Below are 20,645 nucleotides of genomic sequence, written 5' to 3'. Positions count from 1 at the left end.
TAAACTCTACAACTAAAAGCAATGAAGCCTTTCATTAAAAGCAATGAGCATCTCTGGGTCCTTTCATTAAAATACTTTCTTCTTCTTTTCTCTCAGTGGAAAAGACCCCTGCAGAATGTTTTCTTTTTGTTTGTTTGTTTTTATTTCTTTCATTTGCCAGTGCACAAGGAGGAGAGGGATGATTAGTCACAGTGATGATCGGTTTAACGGTGATTCATACAAGCATATGAACCAAATTGTAAAAAAGCAAAGTCTGGTCCTCCATGTTGATTGTCTGATGATGAATAAGATTTGAGGATTTTTGATTTGGTCTTTCTTATTTACATAAATAATGCTACTGCCAGCTAAACAGCTAAAACTGAGCATAATGCTTCACCCACAGGAGGATTATAACTTCACGGGTCAACACCTGTCAAGCAAGCATTACTAACCTTAAGCCTGTAGCGAGATATGTATCATATCCTTCCCTAAGCCTAATTTCTAATACCTACCCTGAAGTCCTTGATGCCGTCGTAGATGCTGGCAGGAAGGACCTTGTTCTCCCCGCAGCTCCGTGCCTCGGTGACTATCTCGATGACCTGCTCCAGGGCACATCGCATTCGGTGGAACACGGCGTCTTTGTTGATCCGTGCCGACTCGCAGTCGGGGTGCCTCAGGCAAGTCTTTGGAGAGAATGTGAAATGTCAAAGTTTGTGTCCTTCTCGACCCTTTTATCATTTTTATAGAAGTATTTCACCCACAATTATTCATTCTTTGTTTTTCTATGATTCTGTGACTTTGAGTTTTGAGTTTTACCATTGATTTGAGAAACCTTGAAATGAAATGAACTTGAGAAGGCCTTAAATCTTTAAGCTGGACATAATCCATAACCCCTTGCTCAGAGGTGCAGTGTTGGTGTGCCAGCTGTCTACCTTGGAGGCTGTGAGGAGCATCATGGTGCATTTCTCCAGCACTGCTCTGGCTGCTGCCATCCGTGCTTTTTTCTTCTCATCCTTCAAGTCCTACAGCACAAACACACACACATACACACACACACACACACACACACACACACACACACACACACACACACACACACACACACACACACACACACAGCAGATGGTAATGGGTGGCTCTACTTCAGTTGCAACTTCTTAAAACTCTCTGGGTGTCCGAGGGACGCCGAGCATCAAACGTATGCAGCGAATCTCTTTCATGCTGGTATGAAGGGACACACAAATGCGACACCAATTCCTCTCCAAGTTTGCACACACATGAAACTTCCTAGGTTATTTGTCATCTAATAAAAAGAGATGCTACCAGATTAGGACAGAAGATGCAGTGTGTGCAACCTGCCGCTCCCAAACAGAAATAGACAGCTTGAATTAGTCAGATACAAGCTTTGGAAAAGGCAGCTGAATCAACTCTTCTCCCATCGTTTTGCCATGGATTACAAAGACGACGTGATTATCTATCATTATTTTTGCCTCCGTGCTCGCCTGGCTTCAATAGATGAAGATGGGGAATTTTTTCAAAAGGGCTGTGTGCACATGCATGCGTGTGCCTGGGAGAGCATGAGAGGGAGTGAATACGACAACCCCAAAAAAATAAAGATAGAGAAAAACAGGGTGGCAAATGAGGAGAGAGAGCAAGCTGCAATGTCGGAGTGAGACATGATGTGTGTGTCAAGACGCGAGCCCCGAGGAAACTCAGAAAGAGGGATGGTCGATCCGCTCTCCCTGTCTAGATATCGCAGCAGTTGCACTTTACATCAGCTTTTGCATGCAAAGCGCTTTAGTTGCAGAGGCTGAATGTATGCATCAAAGACGGATTAGCGGTCTTTGACAGAACAAAGTTAAAACAGAAAGTTGGTCTGTTTTTCTGAAGCTTTGAGTGAAAGTTTTGTTTTGCAAATTCGCTGAGGTATACTGTGGAGAGAACGCATCTGAAAGCATAGGTCAGTTTGTATCTACAACGGATCGTGATGTAAACAGTGTTTGAGGAGTGAGTCATAACTGGCCTGTACATTTCTTTTATGGATAAGAAAATGAATAAATACAAATAGAAATAATACAAACTTCTCCAGAAAAGAAAGAAGCCTGAAGAGGTCTTGTTACTTCATTGTTTTATTTTTTGGGGAAAAGTAAATATTTGATGCATGAAATATTGATTGTTGCTGAGCTTTCTTGCACATTCATTGTGTAAATACTGCAGGTTTCTCAGTCTAATTCCACCACCTGCTTGCACATTCAGAATATCATGTTTACAAAATCACGGCTTGTTAGAAGATTACATCTACGTGAATAAACAAAACGTGCTCAGTGTTGCAGAAATGAGGCGCCAGATTAGTGCATGTTCATAATCATCACTACATCCAGTATATATGCAGCTGTTTTAGTTGCCAAGTTAAATCACATTTGCATTTCATTTATTGAGAGACATTTACACTGTGCTGATGATTTTGAGACTCTTAAGACAGAAAAGCAGAGAGTTAGTTTCTTCACATGCTACTCACGTTCTGCCTGTCTCCGGTGAGGTGGGCAAACTCCACCATCTCATTGCCAAACTGGCTGAAAATCTGCACAAATTCCTGGAAGGTGCTGACTCTTTCCAGATGGTCGAGGGTAACCAGGACCTGAGAGGAGTGAAAAGATCAGGGTGGTACAGTGAACAACTTATTTCTGATCTTGTAAGATAGCATTTAATATGTTTCAATCTTTAACAACAGAATCAAGAATAAAAGTTTTTTTTACATCCTATTACTGTGTTACTACAGCGCTCCCTTTTGGAGTAATAATGGCTCATTGTGATGCAATCGCATCAGTGATTTCCTAAAATAAAACCATCAGATAAAGTAGTTCCTAACCTGCACTTTAGTTAATAGTAGTCTATGTAGCTTCTAATTTTGCTGCTAGCTGGCAACGCTAACGGAGCAGCTTTTATCCGCAGCAGACAAAGAGGCGGAAGAGATGTAATTGTGTTTGCCAGTAATGGAGAACAGGGGGCTGTCGACTGTCTGTCCAAACGAGGCTAACCAGGCATGATTAGGCCCCCTGCTTCCATTCTTGGCTCAGTCTGCAGATACATTCATATCCCGCTGTCCAGCTAAGAGCACAGCCAGGTACGATGAGACATGTCTCTGTGTTTTTATGTGGCCGCTAAATGGGCTGCTTCCCTTCAATTACCTCTCAAGTACTCCTTCGGAGAGCCACTGCTTATCTGTTTAGAAATAAAGCACTCAGGATAGAGTTTGAGAGGCTATGCAAGAGATATTATGTAAATCCTTAAAAGTTGCACAACCTGACGTCTGCAAGTCTCACCTTGTTGCGTGATGTGGTTATCTGTTTGATGACGATGCGGTCAGCTAAGACAAGGACTTTGGTGACTGAGGAGAGGAGCAGGCGAGCAGCCTTCACCATCCCCGTCCTATCACTGAAGACCGTCACGCGTCCATCTGGCTGAGACGGCAAAGTTGATCCAACATCCGTCAGCTGGGCTATTGCATCACCTGCAAGACAGAAGATAAGGGTGAAGTTTGGTTCAACAACAGAGCTAGACTGATAATATTGAGGGCAATATGTTGTCTGATATTATCTTAGTGCAGATTTGTTTTGTTGGTGCGTAAGGGTGCAACAAGGGTTGTTCAGATATCGTTGCCAGTATCCGAAATGCCTCCGATATAGCCTAAAATTTGGGATCGGGAATCGGTGAGTACATGAGTCTGTGCACTGATCCAATAATACACATTGGTATTGAAACGGTACTCAGTATCGACCAATACCTAAGTTCAGGTATCGGGGGAGGAAACAATTGTAATGGAATGACCCCAGGTGCAACAATCTGTCTTTTTCTCTTCGCAATACACAAACTCTGGGTATCTACAGACACAGAGTACTAATCTCACACCAGCACTCCCTTTTCCCAAATTTAAAATCTGTAGAAGTCTTTCTCACTGTATGGATGCTCACTGGAATTTGTTTACATCTGTGAGTGGAGACGTTCATACACAGTTTATGAGACTGCATCATTATTATGTATAAACCTCAGTTACATTTTTTTCCATTAACCATTTGCCAGGCTGTTATATGTGTGTACATCTGGCCAAACCTGTGACTTGGAAACCCAACAGAAAATGGATTTCCATTAAAAATATTTGTCAGGTGATGAGTAACAAGAAATAGTAGTCCTGCTTGGTATAAATCCTGATCACGGTTCTCTACAATCAAATTTGGAGGACCACTGGAAAAGGACTTTTGGTTGAACTTTTGGCTGACTGCCAGATGACTCAGGAAGAGTCTTCTCCCAGTTGGGGGGAGAGACCCAGAACATGCTGGAGGGTTTCCATATCCCATCTGGCCTGGGAGCACCCGAGGATTCCCTGGGAAGAGCTGGAAGACCTTTAGGCTGCTTTGCTTTGCCTGCTGCCACTGAGATCTGGACCCAGATAAGAGGCAGAACATGAAGGGTGGAAGATGGTCAATTGGTAATTTTCCTAAATGCCCTTTAAGTTAGTTGAGACAACACTCGCAAAATGTTCCCTCAATCTGCCACTTGTCACCTCCGGGAGAACATATCGTCCTGACCAGGATGAAACACAACAATACTATATTCAGCTCTGTGGTACGACAGCTATGCCAGCCTGACCCAAACAGTTTTGGCATGTTTTCTGACTTATGTGAGCAATTTTTGGGGGACAGACAATCAAAGCCCTCAAGTACCAATTGGCAAACATTCATGCAAAGAATATGCAAAGGCAAAAAAAAGTCCAACTTTCCCTTTTTCTTTCTAGTTAACGTGTCCATACCAGCCCCAGAAAGGAAGGGGAACAGGGTTTTAGCCTGCATACCCATCACCAAAATAGTGTCTATCAAGAGGAAAATGTCCAGAGTTAAGAGCAACAGGGAGTGGGTGAGAAATCTCAGGGAAAGGGAGAGCTCAGAGAGGAGGGGGGAGGGGAGATAGCTAGGTCTCTATCGGGTCATGCAGCTTGGCTGTCTATTTGGTTTGGCTGGACCTTTGAAAGAAGCAGCACTGACGAACTGATTGCATCCGACAGGCTGCTTTTCAGTGCCAGCTCCACTAACCAGCTAAAACATCTAGGCCTGGCTCACAAAGACTGCTGCTCAACCCCCATGGCCCTAGCAGGGTGGAGAGCAGAGGGAGCCAACTCTCTCCTCTGAATCCTGGAATGTGAATGGTATGGAGTGGAGTATGGAGTATTTTCATGGCCCTAAATGTAATACAGAGCTGTCCCGCTGGCTCCTTAGTTTTCATATGAACTGTCCACCTTTGTATCTACTGTTCATTTATGAAAGGTTTTGTTCCTACATCGAAAATCATGCATCAGGTGTAATGGAGCCTGCTTTTTTCGGTGTGATAGATTTATTATTCATAAGTGAAAACTTGAAAGGCCGATCCTTGATGTGTTGGTGCAGCGCTTGCAGGCAGTTGATCTTGCATGACTCAACGGACGGCAATGTCTGTCTGTCAGGGGATTGCCATGAAATTAGGTACAGATTCATGTTCCCCTCGGGCTAAATTTGATTAACTTTGGCGATTCCTTAACTTTTCATCTGGTGCCATCACAAATGTGACATTTGGGGCGGCTGTGGCTCAGGAGGTAGAGCATTCATCCACCAATGGGAGGGTTGGTGGTTCGATTCCAGGCCCCTGCAGTCTACATGAATAAGTATCATTGGGCAAAATAATGAATCCCAATTCCTGGTGGCTCTTCCATTGTTGTGTGAGTTGGTTATCACTTCGACATTGTTGCTTTAAAAATGACTGAAACAATTAATTGATTATCAAAATAGTTGGCATCCAATTAATTAATTGACTTATTGTTGCAGCGCTACTCAGCTGTACTTTGAGTTGAGTGCTAATTGGCAAAAATACATACAAAATACAATGCTAAAGACGGTGCTAAAAAATGATCTCTGCTACAGCCTCACATTGCTGTCGACTTGTTTCTCTGTCTTTTAGGAGTGTAAACTCAAAAAAAGACCAATCTTTGATGTGCTGGTACGGCGCTTCGAGGCAATCATATTCCCCAACTTTTTTTTTTACCACATGAAGTCCAGTATGAAAACACTCACTCACTGCATGTGCCTTGACTTTATTTCAATCCCAAAAATCATCTAATCTTAAATCTTTCCGAGGGAGCAAGAGAAATGCCAATGTGCAAATGACACCGAGAGATTGAGTGAAAGAGACAGAGACAGAGATCCAACACAGATTGCCTCCACTGACCTGCCTCATTGGATCTCTGCAATGCTGCGATGATGGGTAGCATCTAATTAAACTAGTGCTTTCAGCCTGCCTTTATTTCATTCATTATAGCACACAAGGCTGAAGCCTGCCTGATTAAACTCTCCCCGCGGCTAGGTATTAGAGAAATGTCAATCCTTCACTAACTAGCTCTTCTTTCTCCCGGAGACTTAAAGACTCAAAAGTCTTTCTTTTTCATCCCTGAAGATGTCTCCATCGTTTTTTTTTAAAAGAAGACGAGACAAAAAGGGTCTTCTTTTTATAATCAGGGAACAGTTGTACAGTGTCTGTCAGGATAAGTGAAAGGGAAAACTGTGAAAACACCTCCCTAAGAGGAAAGTGAGAACAGGAATATATTAGTCCCAGTGAGCAACGCACACACAAATGCACACATATACTTTACTTGGCCTTACCTTTGCACACACATACACATTCGCATGCACATATTTTCTCATCAGTCTCTTCTCCTCCTCCCACCAGCACTCTCTTTGTCTCCGTTTTAGCTGTCTTTACAAATCAGCGCTGTGTGAGGATTAAACGCTTTCCTTCACAAGCTGGTTCCCCCAACATAAACCTATTATCACGGCGTTGTGTCTAAATTCTTATCCTATGCGATATTGTTTCCGGTCTGCTCTGTAGGAGGCTAAATGAGGTTCTTGTTTTGCTTGATAAGAAGTGAGTTTCCAGATATATAAAGAAGCAAGCAAGTGGCGACAACTATCTAAACGAAGAACTGTGAGAAAGTTGAAGTAGAAAGGAAGATACATGTGTCTTGAGTATTTTTAGACAGCAAAAAGAAAGTGTGGAGAAACAAATTCCTGACAAAACCATCACCTCTTCTTTCTCGGGTTCAATAAAAGCTGTCGTCTCCAAAGAGTGATCTGCACATTCTTGTTTCTTCACACTGGTTGTCACTGTTTCCAGCACTCCTACAACCCTCTCTACCTCTTTGTCTCTCTCGCTTGTTTGCTGGTTTACACTTGACACATCCACACATCCATCCAAACAGATGAGGCCTCTTGCAGCTACATTTTAGGCGAGAGGCAGACCACTCTACTCCCTGAACATTTTGCAAGTCTGTGATCTATAAGCTGAATGTTTTGAATGAAACTGCAGAAATGAAGCCATAAGGAGGGGGGGGGGGATGAAGGTTCCTGACCCTTAGGTTGAGAAAGCAATCTATGTGGCAGTGAATATTGGGAAAACTACATGTTAAATCTCGCCAAGTCTCTGAGAGCCTTCCATCAGAATCTATTATGCCTGTGCTTTCCAAGCCAGCACAGACACTTTCATTCTCTCCTTCTACACCGCACCCTTGGGTGAAGAAGCACTTTTTTTCAGGCTTTAATTCCAACCTAATAACAACAATGTCTTTAGATCACTCTGGAGGTCCTCTGGTACAATACTGTTTGACAGCCAGGCTGGCCCGACAAATCGAAATTGGCTCAAATTTGATTACACTGTGAAGCCTGTAGGTGATGCCGGGTGCTTTGTGAGAGAGTCACAGTTTGTCTTAACACATAAACACTGTTGAGGAAACATTAACTTAAGACTTAACAGCTTGTGATGACAACTGTTGCTTATGCTTATAATATGCTCATGACAGGATGATACAGTATCCACTATGAAGAAGCCTTTAGGATGAAGTACTTTCACATAGTTTTGCAACATAACTCTCCTGCTCGCGTCCCCTCCGAAACACTCAACAAAGTGTTGAGTTCAAGTGCAGCAATTCAGTGGAATTGGCAGTACATTATAAGATCCAGCCAAAGATGCCTACCCGCTCTGCGTGCCTCAAAGCAGGCTTGACCCATCTCATCCTTCAGTTCTTGATTCTCTGTGGCGATGGCTTCCCCGACGGCAACAAAACGTCCCACAGCCACACTCACTGCTTGGCCCACCCTGTGTATGGCTGCCAGGGTGCGCTCGGACTTCTTTGGCTTGTCTTTATGATTTATCAGAGTGGTGATCTGCAGGAACATGTGGGGGGAAAAAAGGGGAAAGACCAACATTATTTATATGTATATAAGAAGACACAAACTTTACATTGTTGAAAAAAAACACATTTTAGTGAACAATTACAAATATGTATGGAACATGGCAGCTATGACTTTCTTTACTCAAAACTGTTAATTAATCTGTTAATTGTTTCAATTTAATGTTCATTTTACAAAAACAGATTTAAAAAAAAGCAGATCTTCACATTTGAGAAGCTGAAAACACAGGATGGTTCACATTTTTGTGATGATTGAAATAGTTAATACATTTAAACAATAAATGCTGACTAATCATTGCAGCACCACTGTAATAAAAAACATGACAATCAAACATCATATACTTTATTGTAGCCAGTTATTTAATCCTTACAAGTAGAGCCACAAAGATAAGTCAATCAGTAGATCAAAAGAAAATTAGTTGCCAACTTTTCTGTTAATCAATCTATCATTATTCAGGCCAAAATGTCAAACATTTGCTGGTTGCAGCTTATTAAATGTCAGGATTTACTGCTTTCTTGTCATTTATTGTCAGTGTTGGGCAGTAACGCATTACTCAGTAATATATTACTGTAATACTATTACTTTTCCCAGTAACAAGTAGTGTAAGGGATTACAATTTCAGAATCAGTAATAATAATACAGTTACTATATTAAGTAACACAGCGTTGCTCGATTGCCAGGACACAATTTCTTTTTTGTACACGGTTGGCTGTCTTATGATGATGTGTACATGCAGCAGGTCAGAGCAGGTCACGTCGCCTACTAGGCAAAAAGCTGAAAGTTGGAGAATGAGGAAGAGACATATGTCTCAGCGAGTTTGTCTCAGTCAAACATGCAAAGAACACTGTGGTCTGCTGCAAACTTTGTGCGAGCAGAAAAATGCTTTCAACTGTGAAAAATAACAAAATGCAAATTACTGAAGCTTCTGATACGGCAGCACAGCAATGTGACAATTTGAGGAGTCTACTGCCAGTGAAGCAACGTGCACTCAGGCTTTACAACAGAAACCGGATTTCAGAGCAGGACACTGCTGTTGAGGGACGTTAAGTGGACAAGATGTAAAGAAGCTTGTTGCTGTTACATCATGGAGATGTTACCTAGCTGAAAGTAATATCGTAACATAACAAGTAACGTAACTAATTACTTTTGTCACCAAATAATAAGTAATATTACTTTTCAACAGAGTAATAACTAAAGAGTAACTCATTACACTTCCTGAGTAACCTGCCCAACACTGTTTATCATGAAAATCACCAGCAGATTAACCAATAATAAAAATACTATACTATACTATAGTAGCTATACTATACTATAGTTAGCTATACTTGCGGCATAGTTAGGTACCAAGTAGTTACTCTCCACTGATCTGTCCAAAAGCCTGGAGGAAGATAACTGAATAGTTGCATAATTGCATTTCACCAAATTAGAATTAGAATTCAATAGAGAAAGTATGCTGCGATTATACCCTAACAGTATCTTTGATAAGGGAACATGTTGAGTCTGAAGCACACACTCCATTTGGTTATCAGCAGAGAGTAGTTTCCTGCCCGTACGGCTACAAGAAGAGATAACATTTTGGAAAACGGCTCGCAGATAACTCGCTGTGTGTGTCAGTAAGAGAGAAAGCATCTCTACAGTACCAACACATTGTTTCATACAATTTGAAAAAGAGAGAAGCAACAAACAGCAGATGGGACACACACCAAATCTTTTGTGACATATTCAAGACCACTGGGAACAAAGACACACACAGGAAACTCAGGTGGGGCCTCTTAGTGGTAATTGAGGGTATCAATTATGAATGGGTAGAGCTAATTTTCATCAATTATTTATTGATTGCTTCCACTCTCTCCAGCTGTTATCATTGTGTGTGTGATTGTGTGCATGTGTGTCAAACCATTTGGGTCAGGGGGTGGGTGGGTGGTGATTTTAATTGGTACATGAGCTGCAGGTGGTCCAAGTGAGGATCCTTTTACTGCGAGTTACAGAAGACATGCTGGTTCTGCTGAGCTCAGATTGGCTGTTTGAACGATGCAGGAATGTCAGACACCGAAAGAATCTGAATGAAATCCTCTGATATGAGTAATGAAAGTTGGTAGTACTGTAATCTTTCAGATCAGACACACAAAAACTGGACAGGTTGTGGCCAAACATAACATTACATTTTTTGTTATCTGGAATTTTAAAGGAATTTATAACATTATCATAATAGTTGCCTTGATTGTTTTCATTATCAGTGAATGTGCTTATTTTTTTTATTGATTCATCATTAACTTTATAAATATAGTGTTAGAAAAGAAAATGGCGAAAGACTCCTAAATTCTTGCTCACCACAAAAGGCTATAAACCTGCTACAAATGCCTCCTGACTGAATGCCACAACGCTAAATTAACCTGAGTCAGCAAACTGGCTGCCCTGCGAGACATGACTCACATTAATACTGACAGTTTCATCAGGTTTCACTGAGTTCTTTAAACTGATTTTGGCAACATGTTTAACACTGCTTAAGTTGTTTCACGGTGTCAAGCCTCCATGCTCATTAGCACTGTGTGCACAGCAAATGTGTGTCTGATTGAAAAATACCTTATCTGGGAATGTGTGAAAAAGGATCGCCACTGGGTTTGGCATAAATTCTGCACAACACAGAAAACTGCATTGCTCAAATCTCTTTCACAGCGAAGGTCATATCTCTATACTGCGTGTTACGTGACAAGTATCTAATTAAGTTATATAAATCATGAAAAAGAGACATGAGTAATAATGGAGATAAAGAAAAAGTTGAGGCAGTTAGTGACACAGAGGAATAATGAAAGACTGCAGATGTATCTATGTATGTTTCAGTGTATGTGGTGTCACAGTTCTCCAACTCCACGATTTGATTTGACTTTCGATTTTAATGTCACGATTTGTTTCGATAAAAAAAAAAAAGCAGCAGCACTGATGGCTATGTTATTAGACTTGCATCTGGATTTGCAAATATCTACAGATCATTGGTTTTATGCCCAGACAATTGTCATTTACATTTTCAAACTCTTCTTTAAAGAGATAGGGGTATTTTACAACTGCTTGATTTTATCTAGGTGGCTTTTTGCAGGTTAGGGTTATGCAAGCTCAAATAATATTCACCAAAAATAAAGATTCCAGAGTTCAACAAAAAGTAAAACCCTTCAGGGTTTCAATAATAAACAACAAATATAGAAATAAGTTCAGTTTGTTACAGATTTCAGTTTCTCAAATCTGTCACGAGTAAACCATCTTCCCAAGCAAATCAATAAAGGATCTCTGGCAATATTATCAGTTCAGTTCAGTCCATTACTCTTGAGTAAACGCTCTTCCCAAAGAAATTCTCTGACACGGTGCAAAGCTAGCTGTGTAAGTGCACTGAAACTACCTCTGAATTCATTGACCGGATTTGAAAGCTCATTTCAATATCAATCAATTATCGATTTAGGATTGAAATACTAACACCATTAATATTTGATTTTCACATTGTCAGCTGCGCTGGCTGCTCGGATGAGTAGCTGCTTGAATGGCACAAGCACATTTGGGAAAAACACCCAGCTGCTCTCTCTCTCTCTTCCTCCACTCTTTCTCCTATGTAACTCCACCTGTCAGTCTTGTTGCGTCAATCAGTTGTTTTCTTTCACACCATTCTCTGAAGGACCATTGTTCTGTAGCAAAATCCTGACCTGAAAAGTGTCCGAAAAACTTAGGTCTGTCAGTCAAAACTTTATGCATCACTCTGTCTCAGTATTAAAGCTTTCTTCCCTGCGAGCCCGCTGTTTCTCCCTGACTCACCCACACAGAGTAGGCTACTACTCCTCAGAAAACACAGACGCTGGCTGGCTGGCTGGACATGACGCAGCCTAACAGAGGGAATCAGGGCACCGTGGCATATGATTCAGGCCTACGTCATGAAAAAGATTGTCGTTCAACAGCAGGTGGCATTTACGTTATACAACAGACCTCATAAACATTTCCGTCCTGTAAAGTTTAAGTTGACGGCTGAATTATTCTGTTTTTTTTTCTTTTCTGGAGGCCCTGCATCCGTGTGTACAACTAATAATGTTTGTGCACACTGATGCACATGTTATTTTTATGTCTGCAGCGTGCATGCGCGTCTAAATGCAGGGAAAGGCATGATTGTTTCCTCAGAGTACTTGTATAAGCAAATGGTGACACTCATGAACACTCGGGCTGGCACCGATCCAGAAACCAGTGTTTAAGTGGGGGGAGAGCATGAGTGAGGAACCTGTGAGTGAGCCTGGAGGAAGAGAAAGTGACAGAAAGAGACTGAGACGGACAGAGAGACACAAAAGAGGGTCAAAAGTGACTCCGGGAGAAAACCTGATAACAGATCTTCCTGTGTGAAGGCAGCTTTTTCCACACTGCAGCAGAATGGCGTAGGGTGGAAGTTACTTTAACAAGTTTAACGCGGTGTGTCTGTGAAAGACAAACACAGTGAAACGTCTGTGTGAATTGCAAAGAGAGACAGGGAGGGAGAGTAGAGAACAGCCACTGCCTGGGATTTCCTCCTTTAGGGATTACTAGGTGGGTACACTTACTGGACTGTGCAAACAGGAACAGAGCAGGGTGGAGAGAACATAATATTGATACAGTGCCATCGCAGAGGAGAGGCCATTGTGTTTGTGTGCAAATCAAACCATCCAGAGACAAGTGCACACTCATTCTACATTTGTTAGTGGAAAAAAGTTCAGAAAGAAAACAGTTAAATCATGGTTAAATCATTATTTAAAGGTGCAATATGTAAGAATTGGCCACCTGTCGAATGTAAACAAATCACAAGCGTTTCACCAGAGTAACTGCTAACTGCAGCTGCCATTAACTAGTTAGCACAGTTAGCCATGCAGCTAGCAGTAAAGACTGCGAGCTCGGAGCACCGGGGAAGAGTTAGTGTTAGTTAGCACAGACGATTTGGACCGGGTCAGGTCTAGCTGGTTAGCATAGTTACACCAGTAGATATCTCTGCAACACAATAGATCACAGGCATTGTAACGTCAATTTCCGTTGATTTATTTATAACAAGTATAACAAGTAAACAAGACTACAAATATGACCAGACACTCAATGCCAACTTTAAGTTCTCCACAGATTTTCATACTTCATATCCTATGGACACATTTCGATCGATAACAGAATAAATATTGAGGTTCGATACCGGCTTCACTCCTTACTGGCAGCTGCTCAATCATTAAAGCTGCCTTCAGGGCAAAGGTTAGGGTTGTACTGTACTTTTTCACCGCAGTCTACTCATTTAAAATGTCTCCTCTCAGTTCATCCTCTCCTTTTCACAAACACACACATCTCGCCATACCATGCTGCTGTGCTCTGCTGCACTCCAGCAGTGTTTGAATGCCAGTGAGCACTCCTAACAAAGCAGCATCCGGCCCAAAGCCTCCCCAAACCCCCAGAGGATTTACAAGATCTGAAATCTGTGAAATAAGCACAAATGTTGCTTCAGATGCAAAGTCAGACCTCCAACAGATTTGTTTATTGACGGGGCTAACTGAACACTTCCATGACCGAAAAAACAAGGATGCTTTATCGACCGTTTTGCTACAGAAGGGTTTGCTGTGGAGGAAAATGGCTTAATCTACTACCTAATGCAGTAAATGTGGAGGTGTTTTAATAATATTTTTCTTTTTTCCTTTAATAATATCTTTTTAAAGTATCATTCAGACGCCTAATGTTTTATTTACATTTGAAACAATTTTGGGCCCAAAAGAAGAATAATTCAATGATTAATAAGTTCTGCATGGCAGGAGAGAAAACTAACATTTCCCCTGAAAAATGTACTTCTATGTTGAATTTGTTTTCCAGTCCAGAAAAGCATTAGTGAACTGAGATAATTATTAAACCACAGCGGTGCTACTGGGTTTTAAATATTTTGGGAATCCATTTTTCTTCGGGCCCGTTTGCAGTCTGCTCAGTGGAAAGATTGAACAGGTTTGAACTGGGGCTGCACAATTAATCGAAATATTATCAAAACTACAATATGGCCAAGTGCAATTTTCCCAATCGCAGAAGCTGTAATTTTGTGATAAAGGTAAAATGTGTGACACAACAACATTACAACAAAGTACTACAGTGCTGCAGAGATGCAGTCTCCAGATGTAATTAAACATATTTGTTCATCATAATTGTAATACTATAGTTTTTCAGTGAAAAATATTTAATCTATCAAAAATCTGTCATAATGATCACAATTTGATCTTTTTTGTACTATATCATACAGCGTTTGAACTGTGATTTGCCAGTCATAGTGTGTTCAGCTGATATTCGTCGATCCAATTCAGATAGTGCTAACACCAGACTAACTTTTAGGGCTGTACCTAACAGACTGAAGCTTCAAAGCTTCATTCATAATGTTGAAATTAGAATTCTAGGTCAACATTTGATTGCTGTGCAGCTGTTTTTTGCACGCTGGTTTTGACAGAACCACCAACAGCATTTCAAGACCTGGGAATGAGACTCCGCAACCTACTCCCTTTCTCAGAAATAACTCACCTTCAACAGTCTAACAGCCCCATAAATCATATATATATATATATATATAACAAAAAAATCTATTTCAGCTCTAACACTATCATATTCATATTATGTATCTGCATTCACTCGGCGCACATCATGCATCACTATCTTTGATTGAGTGGGGCTGAGCAATACGGCCAAAATATTATATTATGATATTTTTTTAACTACATGTATATCTGGATACATGAAACATATATTGATATTTTGAAAATCTCCTCAAAAGCACTTCATAAATGCTAGAACACAATGAGATTTCTGATTAATAATCATCAGTAATGTGGATATAATGAAGTGGTAGTAGAACAAGTTTAGAAAATTACGTCACTTTACTGTAATTCAGCCCTGATGCCAGGAATAAACACTTATGACACATCACATTATAACCAAACTAAGGTGATTTTGCCTAGCTCTAAAAGTGAAGATTATGTTGACATTCGGTACAGCTCTACTAACCTTCCATTTCTATTCTGAATAGCTACGCTAAATCAACATGTCTGTTAGTTCCAGCTTGTTATGGACATCATTGTGCATTTGACACTGAAAGACAAAGAGAGAAAACCTCTAAAAATTTAATATCTCAGGACTTAAAAGAACAATGTGAACCCTGCTGCTGCTCCCACACACACAACTCTCTTTTTTGCTCTCACATTAACACAGCAGAGCCTGTCCATCCCCTTCTTGTTACTCTCTCCCCTGGTACACGACCAGTCAATTCCCAGTTATCTACCTCTCATCTCTTTGTTGTCCATAATTAGTAAGACAATTACAAGGCCATAAAAGGGACATCAACAGCTTACTCTGAGCAACACAATACACGAACAAAGCCCACCCATTGGTTAGCAGGAAATCTAGAGTCACACCTCAAGGACACACTGACCGACTATAAATCAGAGGGTAACAAAAGCTGGAAACATTTGTGGCTGCCTCCCATGGCTACTGACTGACTTCCATTGAATGGCTGTGCAGGGAGAAAGTTTGCTGTTATCTGAGTCATTCTTTCTCCCTGCTTGTTTTCTCTCTCCATTCTGACTCCTGGATTGTGCAGTTGTATAAATGTGAAGATAAATTGCTGTGTTTGTAGAAGAAAACTCCAGTTTACTCACAACAGATCAATTCAAAGCCTATTTTCCAATGGCAAAGTTGTGCCTTTCTTGTCATTTAATAACTGCAAGAAATCCTTTCACAAGCAAAGGCAGCAGGATAACAGTGAGCACGAACAAGCTCATCCTGGAGGCCTGACAGGGCTTTTATTAAACACACATTGTCACCATTCATCAAAATAACTGCTTGCTTGCCAAGTGTTATGTTGGTCTGCTTATTTGTCTAATTTGTATCCCTCATTCCTTTGAGCTTTAGCCTGCTGATGTGAGTAACAATCTGAAAAGAACTCCAGAGCAAAAAGACTGAGAATTAAGTTGAGATTAGAAACAGAATCAGACATCACAGTCAGCCATTCAGCATTAAAGTTAAATTCAACTCAAACAATGTGTAAAAATCCACAATTTTTACACATTAAAGTGTGTTTACATGTCTTGGGGAGTACGTGAAAAAAGTAGTATAAAGTCTTCTGTGGCCCAGAGGAAGCTGCATGTAATCTGATAAATTGCCCCCAGTGATGTCATTCAATGGCTGTTGCATCGTGGGTAATGTAGGTTTCTGTCCACTGGTCTAGCATTGCAGTCCTAAAACAAATGATCAAAATCAAGAGATATTGTCTTTTTTCCCATGCATTCTTCCTTTTCAAAACCTGGTGCCTACATTCCCCACAATGCTACTTAGCCACTGTGTGATCACTTTTAAACGGACATGTTGTTTAATGTATTTCATTTATTTTTGTATTGTGTATTGTATATCTGTATACTGTTTCTGTTACATGCCTATGGACTAGAGATGTAAATGAGCATTCTTGCTAAATCTGGCACTTTTACATTGAGTATCTTATACTGATGTGCATTAACTTGCTCCGTCCCTATCATATAAACAAATAAATAAAATAAATAAGTGCAAGGGTTTCAACATGTGTGAAGGTGGGGGGTGTAAATCATTGTAAATAATTTTTTTTAGGTCTAATTATGCTTGTGTGTTTGCGCAGATAGTATTGTGTGTATGTGGACTTGAATAACCGTGATGTGCATAACTTATGTAGAAAATAATTGGACATAAGTTTGTGTGAAAAGAAGGAGAGGAGGAGCAGAGAAACAAAACAACAAGGTTTCACATCACAGTCATTTTTACTTTCTGATCAGGTGAAACCCTCTGCATTATTTTGTCTGAGTGAGTTTTCGTGTTTGTCCTTGTTAATATGCGAAAAACTTTGGTAGCCTCCTGTTTCGACACACCTCGGATTGTCACTCTCATTGCACAAACTCTATAGCACATGGATCACTTTGTTAAAAAATAAACAGGAAAAAGAACACTTCCAGGTCTCATTTCGGCCCATTACGGAACAAAGAGATCATTGTTGCAGGGAGAACTGCACCTGAAAGGACCCTGAATGTTTGTACTCTCCGTGCTGATTTCTCCTGGAGTCTTACAGCGTTTTTTTTGTCTTCCACAGAATCTGTGAGTCTCTGTTCGGTCTTTATTGATGCAAGAGGAGATGTGGCAGACTGTTCACTGGGGGACTGCGAGATGGAGAGAAAAAAAAAGCATAAGAGGAAAGGGATGAAAGTCGTACTGAACATGCACTTTAATGGGCGAGCAAATTCCTTCCAAATTGGCCGCGAGCAGACGGGAGTTTGATGCCGCACTGGACGACGGCCAGGCTGGGGAAGCGGTACGGGGAGATGAAAACAGAGACAAGGGAGTCAGGAGGAGAGCGGATACAGATAGACGGGGAGAGGTGAAGGGAGCGAGAGAATAAAGAGGAGGACATGTCACATCTACATCATGTCTTGTTTCTTCCTCACTGTGTATCTAACACCATATTCTCTCTTTCAAATTTCCCTCCCTTGTGACTTATTGCTTTGCCTCCACACCTTCATCCAGCTCTCCTCTAGCTGTCTTGTGTGTGTGCAGCGCTTCAAGTGTGTCCCTGGAGCCAGGGTGATGCACTATAGTACAGTGTGATAGGGTACAGTAGCAGCTTGTGATGTTTAAGCTGCATCCTTTGGGGTTTACTGTAAATCCATGCACACAGAATGGCAAAAATAAGAGAAAAGACCTGCTGCCCCATCCCACTCTTACTCAGAAAGCATATGCCCTTTCATTCCCAATGAAATGAGTAAATTTATAGGGTCATAATGTCAAGTGAACAATTCACACATTGACTATTATTTCATGAACTGTTCTGAATGAATATGGCTGGTTTTCTAGACAAAAAGTTGTCCACCAGTTTGTCATCACTGATCAAAACATTAGTGAAAACATGTCGATCCACTGGCCAATTGTAGACCCGTACTCTGTAACAATGAGTCATGCCCTTATCTAGCAAATGTAAGCTGCACTCATTTTATGCTCTTTCAGCTGCCTACAGACACTATGGTAAGAGTTACGGAGTCAGCTAATGGGAGCAGAATGCAACTTCTCTGGTGCACCTTGTTAAATTAGAACCACAAGGTAGCAGTTTAATTTTGCATAAAAGCTGAGCTGAACCATATCCATATGTCGTCCTGACTGGTCATGCATTCTTTGGGAATTAGACTGCATATGCAGAGCTATTTTTCATTTAGAAACCTCCCGCTCACACATACCTACAGAGAGACACACACACACCACAAGTCTGTTTGAGCTGAGTTAATCTTCATACAGTTTTTAAAAACCCAAAAGAGTAAGCACCGCAGCAAAATCCCTAAACTTGGAGAAGTAATAGAAAGAAGCAGAAACTCGAGAATTTTGCTGCTTAAACTGGAAACAGACAACTTTTTTGCTTTGAATCATGATTCTGAAGTAAACAGTGATTGCTCAGTGTAATGGCTGTAGAAAAATGACACCATCTGCTTAGATATGTTCTCTGTAAGCCTCGCTTTCACTATGCTATTCGGTCTGTCACCAGGCTCGTTTTTCCCGCAAAAGTTAAGGTCTGCCATTGTGCAACCAAAACAGGAAGAAGCATTGTTTTCCCTGGATGCTATCCCCAGGTAGAGGTGGAACAACTGGAATACTGTGGAACAATTGGAGAACTGTGGAAACTCTACAGTGCAAAAGAAAAAAGATCCCTGCTGATGGAGGAGGCAAAGAAGGTGAAGAGAGGGAGTGATAGAAACCGAGGTAAAACAAGAGTGAACGGACGGGCATTCACTTGATGCAGAGCTCCAGTGTTTTGTCAAAGTCTGTCCCCTCATTGAGGGAGTGTTTCCCCTTAACACCGGGACTCAAGATGATTCAGAACTGGCATACTTTCTACTAGCTGAGTAAGTAACACAACGTGCCTACTTATTAATACAACCAGGTGTTTTACTTCACTTTTTCACAAAATGAGATCGGAGGTTCTTATGGTCGTTTTTTTGCTTTGTCTATTTCTGCTTTAAGGAAGTAAAGAATTTTGCTGTTATTTAAGTGCTTTATGGCTATATAAGAAGATGCACAGTGAGGCTGTATGGATGCACACTTATTAACAGCTGCTTAAAGAGATTTAAAAGATTTATTCACGAGTCAGTTTGTTTGTGTGTGTATGTGTGTATGTGTGTGTGTGTGTGTGTGTGTGAAGCTAGAGAGAAATTAGAAAGTGAAAGTCTGTCTTATCAGCTTAGACAGACTATGCTTGTTGTAATGAACCTGTGGAGGTCACACAGAAAGCACCAGCGTTATGCTCCTCTGAGTCTTTTCCCGGGACAAACTGACCTCAGATCAGTCTGATTCGAGGCCTAATTTAAGCTCCCCAAAACCAGTGATAGCAGCCTGACATTATAAAACTGCATGCAACTAGCGAAGCCCAATTTCCCTCTGTACTTCCACCACCTGCACACACATACCTTGAGGATGATTGAACATAGATGGTTTTACCCAGCAAGACAGATAATTCCAGAGAAAAGATCAGTGTGTGCCCATACAAACGCAAGATAACAGGGATAATACCAGCTGATTGCCAAAGAGGGGAACAGAGGGGGGAGAAGGGCACAGAGGAGGTGATGGATGTGGGAAGACTACAGAGGCCAACAGACAAGGCAAGCTGACAGCCATGTAGCATAGTGAAGCTACTGCCAACAAACACATTAGCATCCCTGTGTATTTATGCCCCCAGGGCAAGCCTCTCTGTGTGCTTATGTCTCTTTGAGACCTATTATTGAACTTTAACTGCAGCTGCATGAGAACACTGCTTTTCTACTTCAGATTTCTTTTTCTCAACATAATTATCACAGCATGAGTTTGATATCAGTGTATATATAAGACAATGAAAAAATAGCTGTTGAACATATTGGAGCACTTTGAAGCAGAAGCACATCTGCTGATTATCCTGAAGAGCAACTGGGAAAACATTTGGTCAATTAAATTTTAGAACATTGTGAAAAATGTTCATTCCAGTTTCTCAATGTCCAGAGAAACCCAAAGATATTCGTTCCATATGGCATAAAACTGAGAAAAGCAGAAAGTCCATATTTAAGTAAACTTACTATTTAAAGTGACGCTTACTGTTTAAGTGCTCAAATGCAATAATGCTCTAATGTTAATTGTTTAACTGTAAAATACATTGCCTCCATCAAATACATATATACGTAAGTGTTTGATAACCACAATTGAGGTATCACTGCAAAAATGTGTGTTTATACATACATTCTGTGTAGATAGAAATATCAGCAAATAGATATCTTAATTTTATACTCCCCAATATCGGTACCAGCATCAGCCCCAAGAATCCAGTATCCATCAGGCTCTTGAACTCATAAGGGGATAATGTATTTCTGT

General features: G+C 40.8%; 1 protein-coding gene across 1 annotated transcript in view; it reads right to left on the bottom strand.

The window, feature by feature from the left end:
* The window catches only part of ctnnal1 (catenin (cadherin-associated protein), alpha-like 1), a 55,477-nt gene that overhangs the window by 13,310 nt on the left and 21,522 nt on the right, over positions 1 to 20,645 (bottom strand). The window contains exons 2-6 of the mRNA XM_073462939.1: positions 8,030 to 8,219; positions 3,303 to 3,490; positions 2,498 to 2,617; positions 912 to 1,001; positions 492 to 662 (exon numbers count right to left, since the gene is read on the bottom strand). Of these exons, the coding sequence (XP_073319040.1) occupies positions 492 to 662; positions 912 to 1,001; positions 2,498 to 2,617; positions 3,303 to 3,490; positions 8,030 to 8,219 (759 nt within the window). The remainder of the gene's footprint in view (positions 1 to 491; positions 663 to 911; positions 1,002 to 2,497; positions 2,618 to 3,302; positions 3,491 to 8,029; positions 8,220 to 20,645) is intronic.

The sequence above is a fragment of the Pagrus major genome, chromosome 3 (assembly GCF_040436345.1).
Source record: "Pagrus major chromosome 3, Pma_NU_1.0".
NCBI classification, from domain to species: Eukaryota; Metazoa; Chordata; class Actinopteri; order Spariformes; family Sparidae; genus Pagrus; species Pagrus major.
Note: the sequence above shows the minus strand (reverse complement) of the source record. Positions and strands in the feature narration are given on the sequence as shown.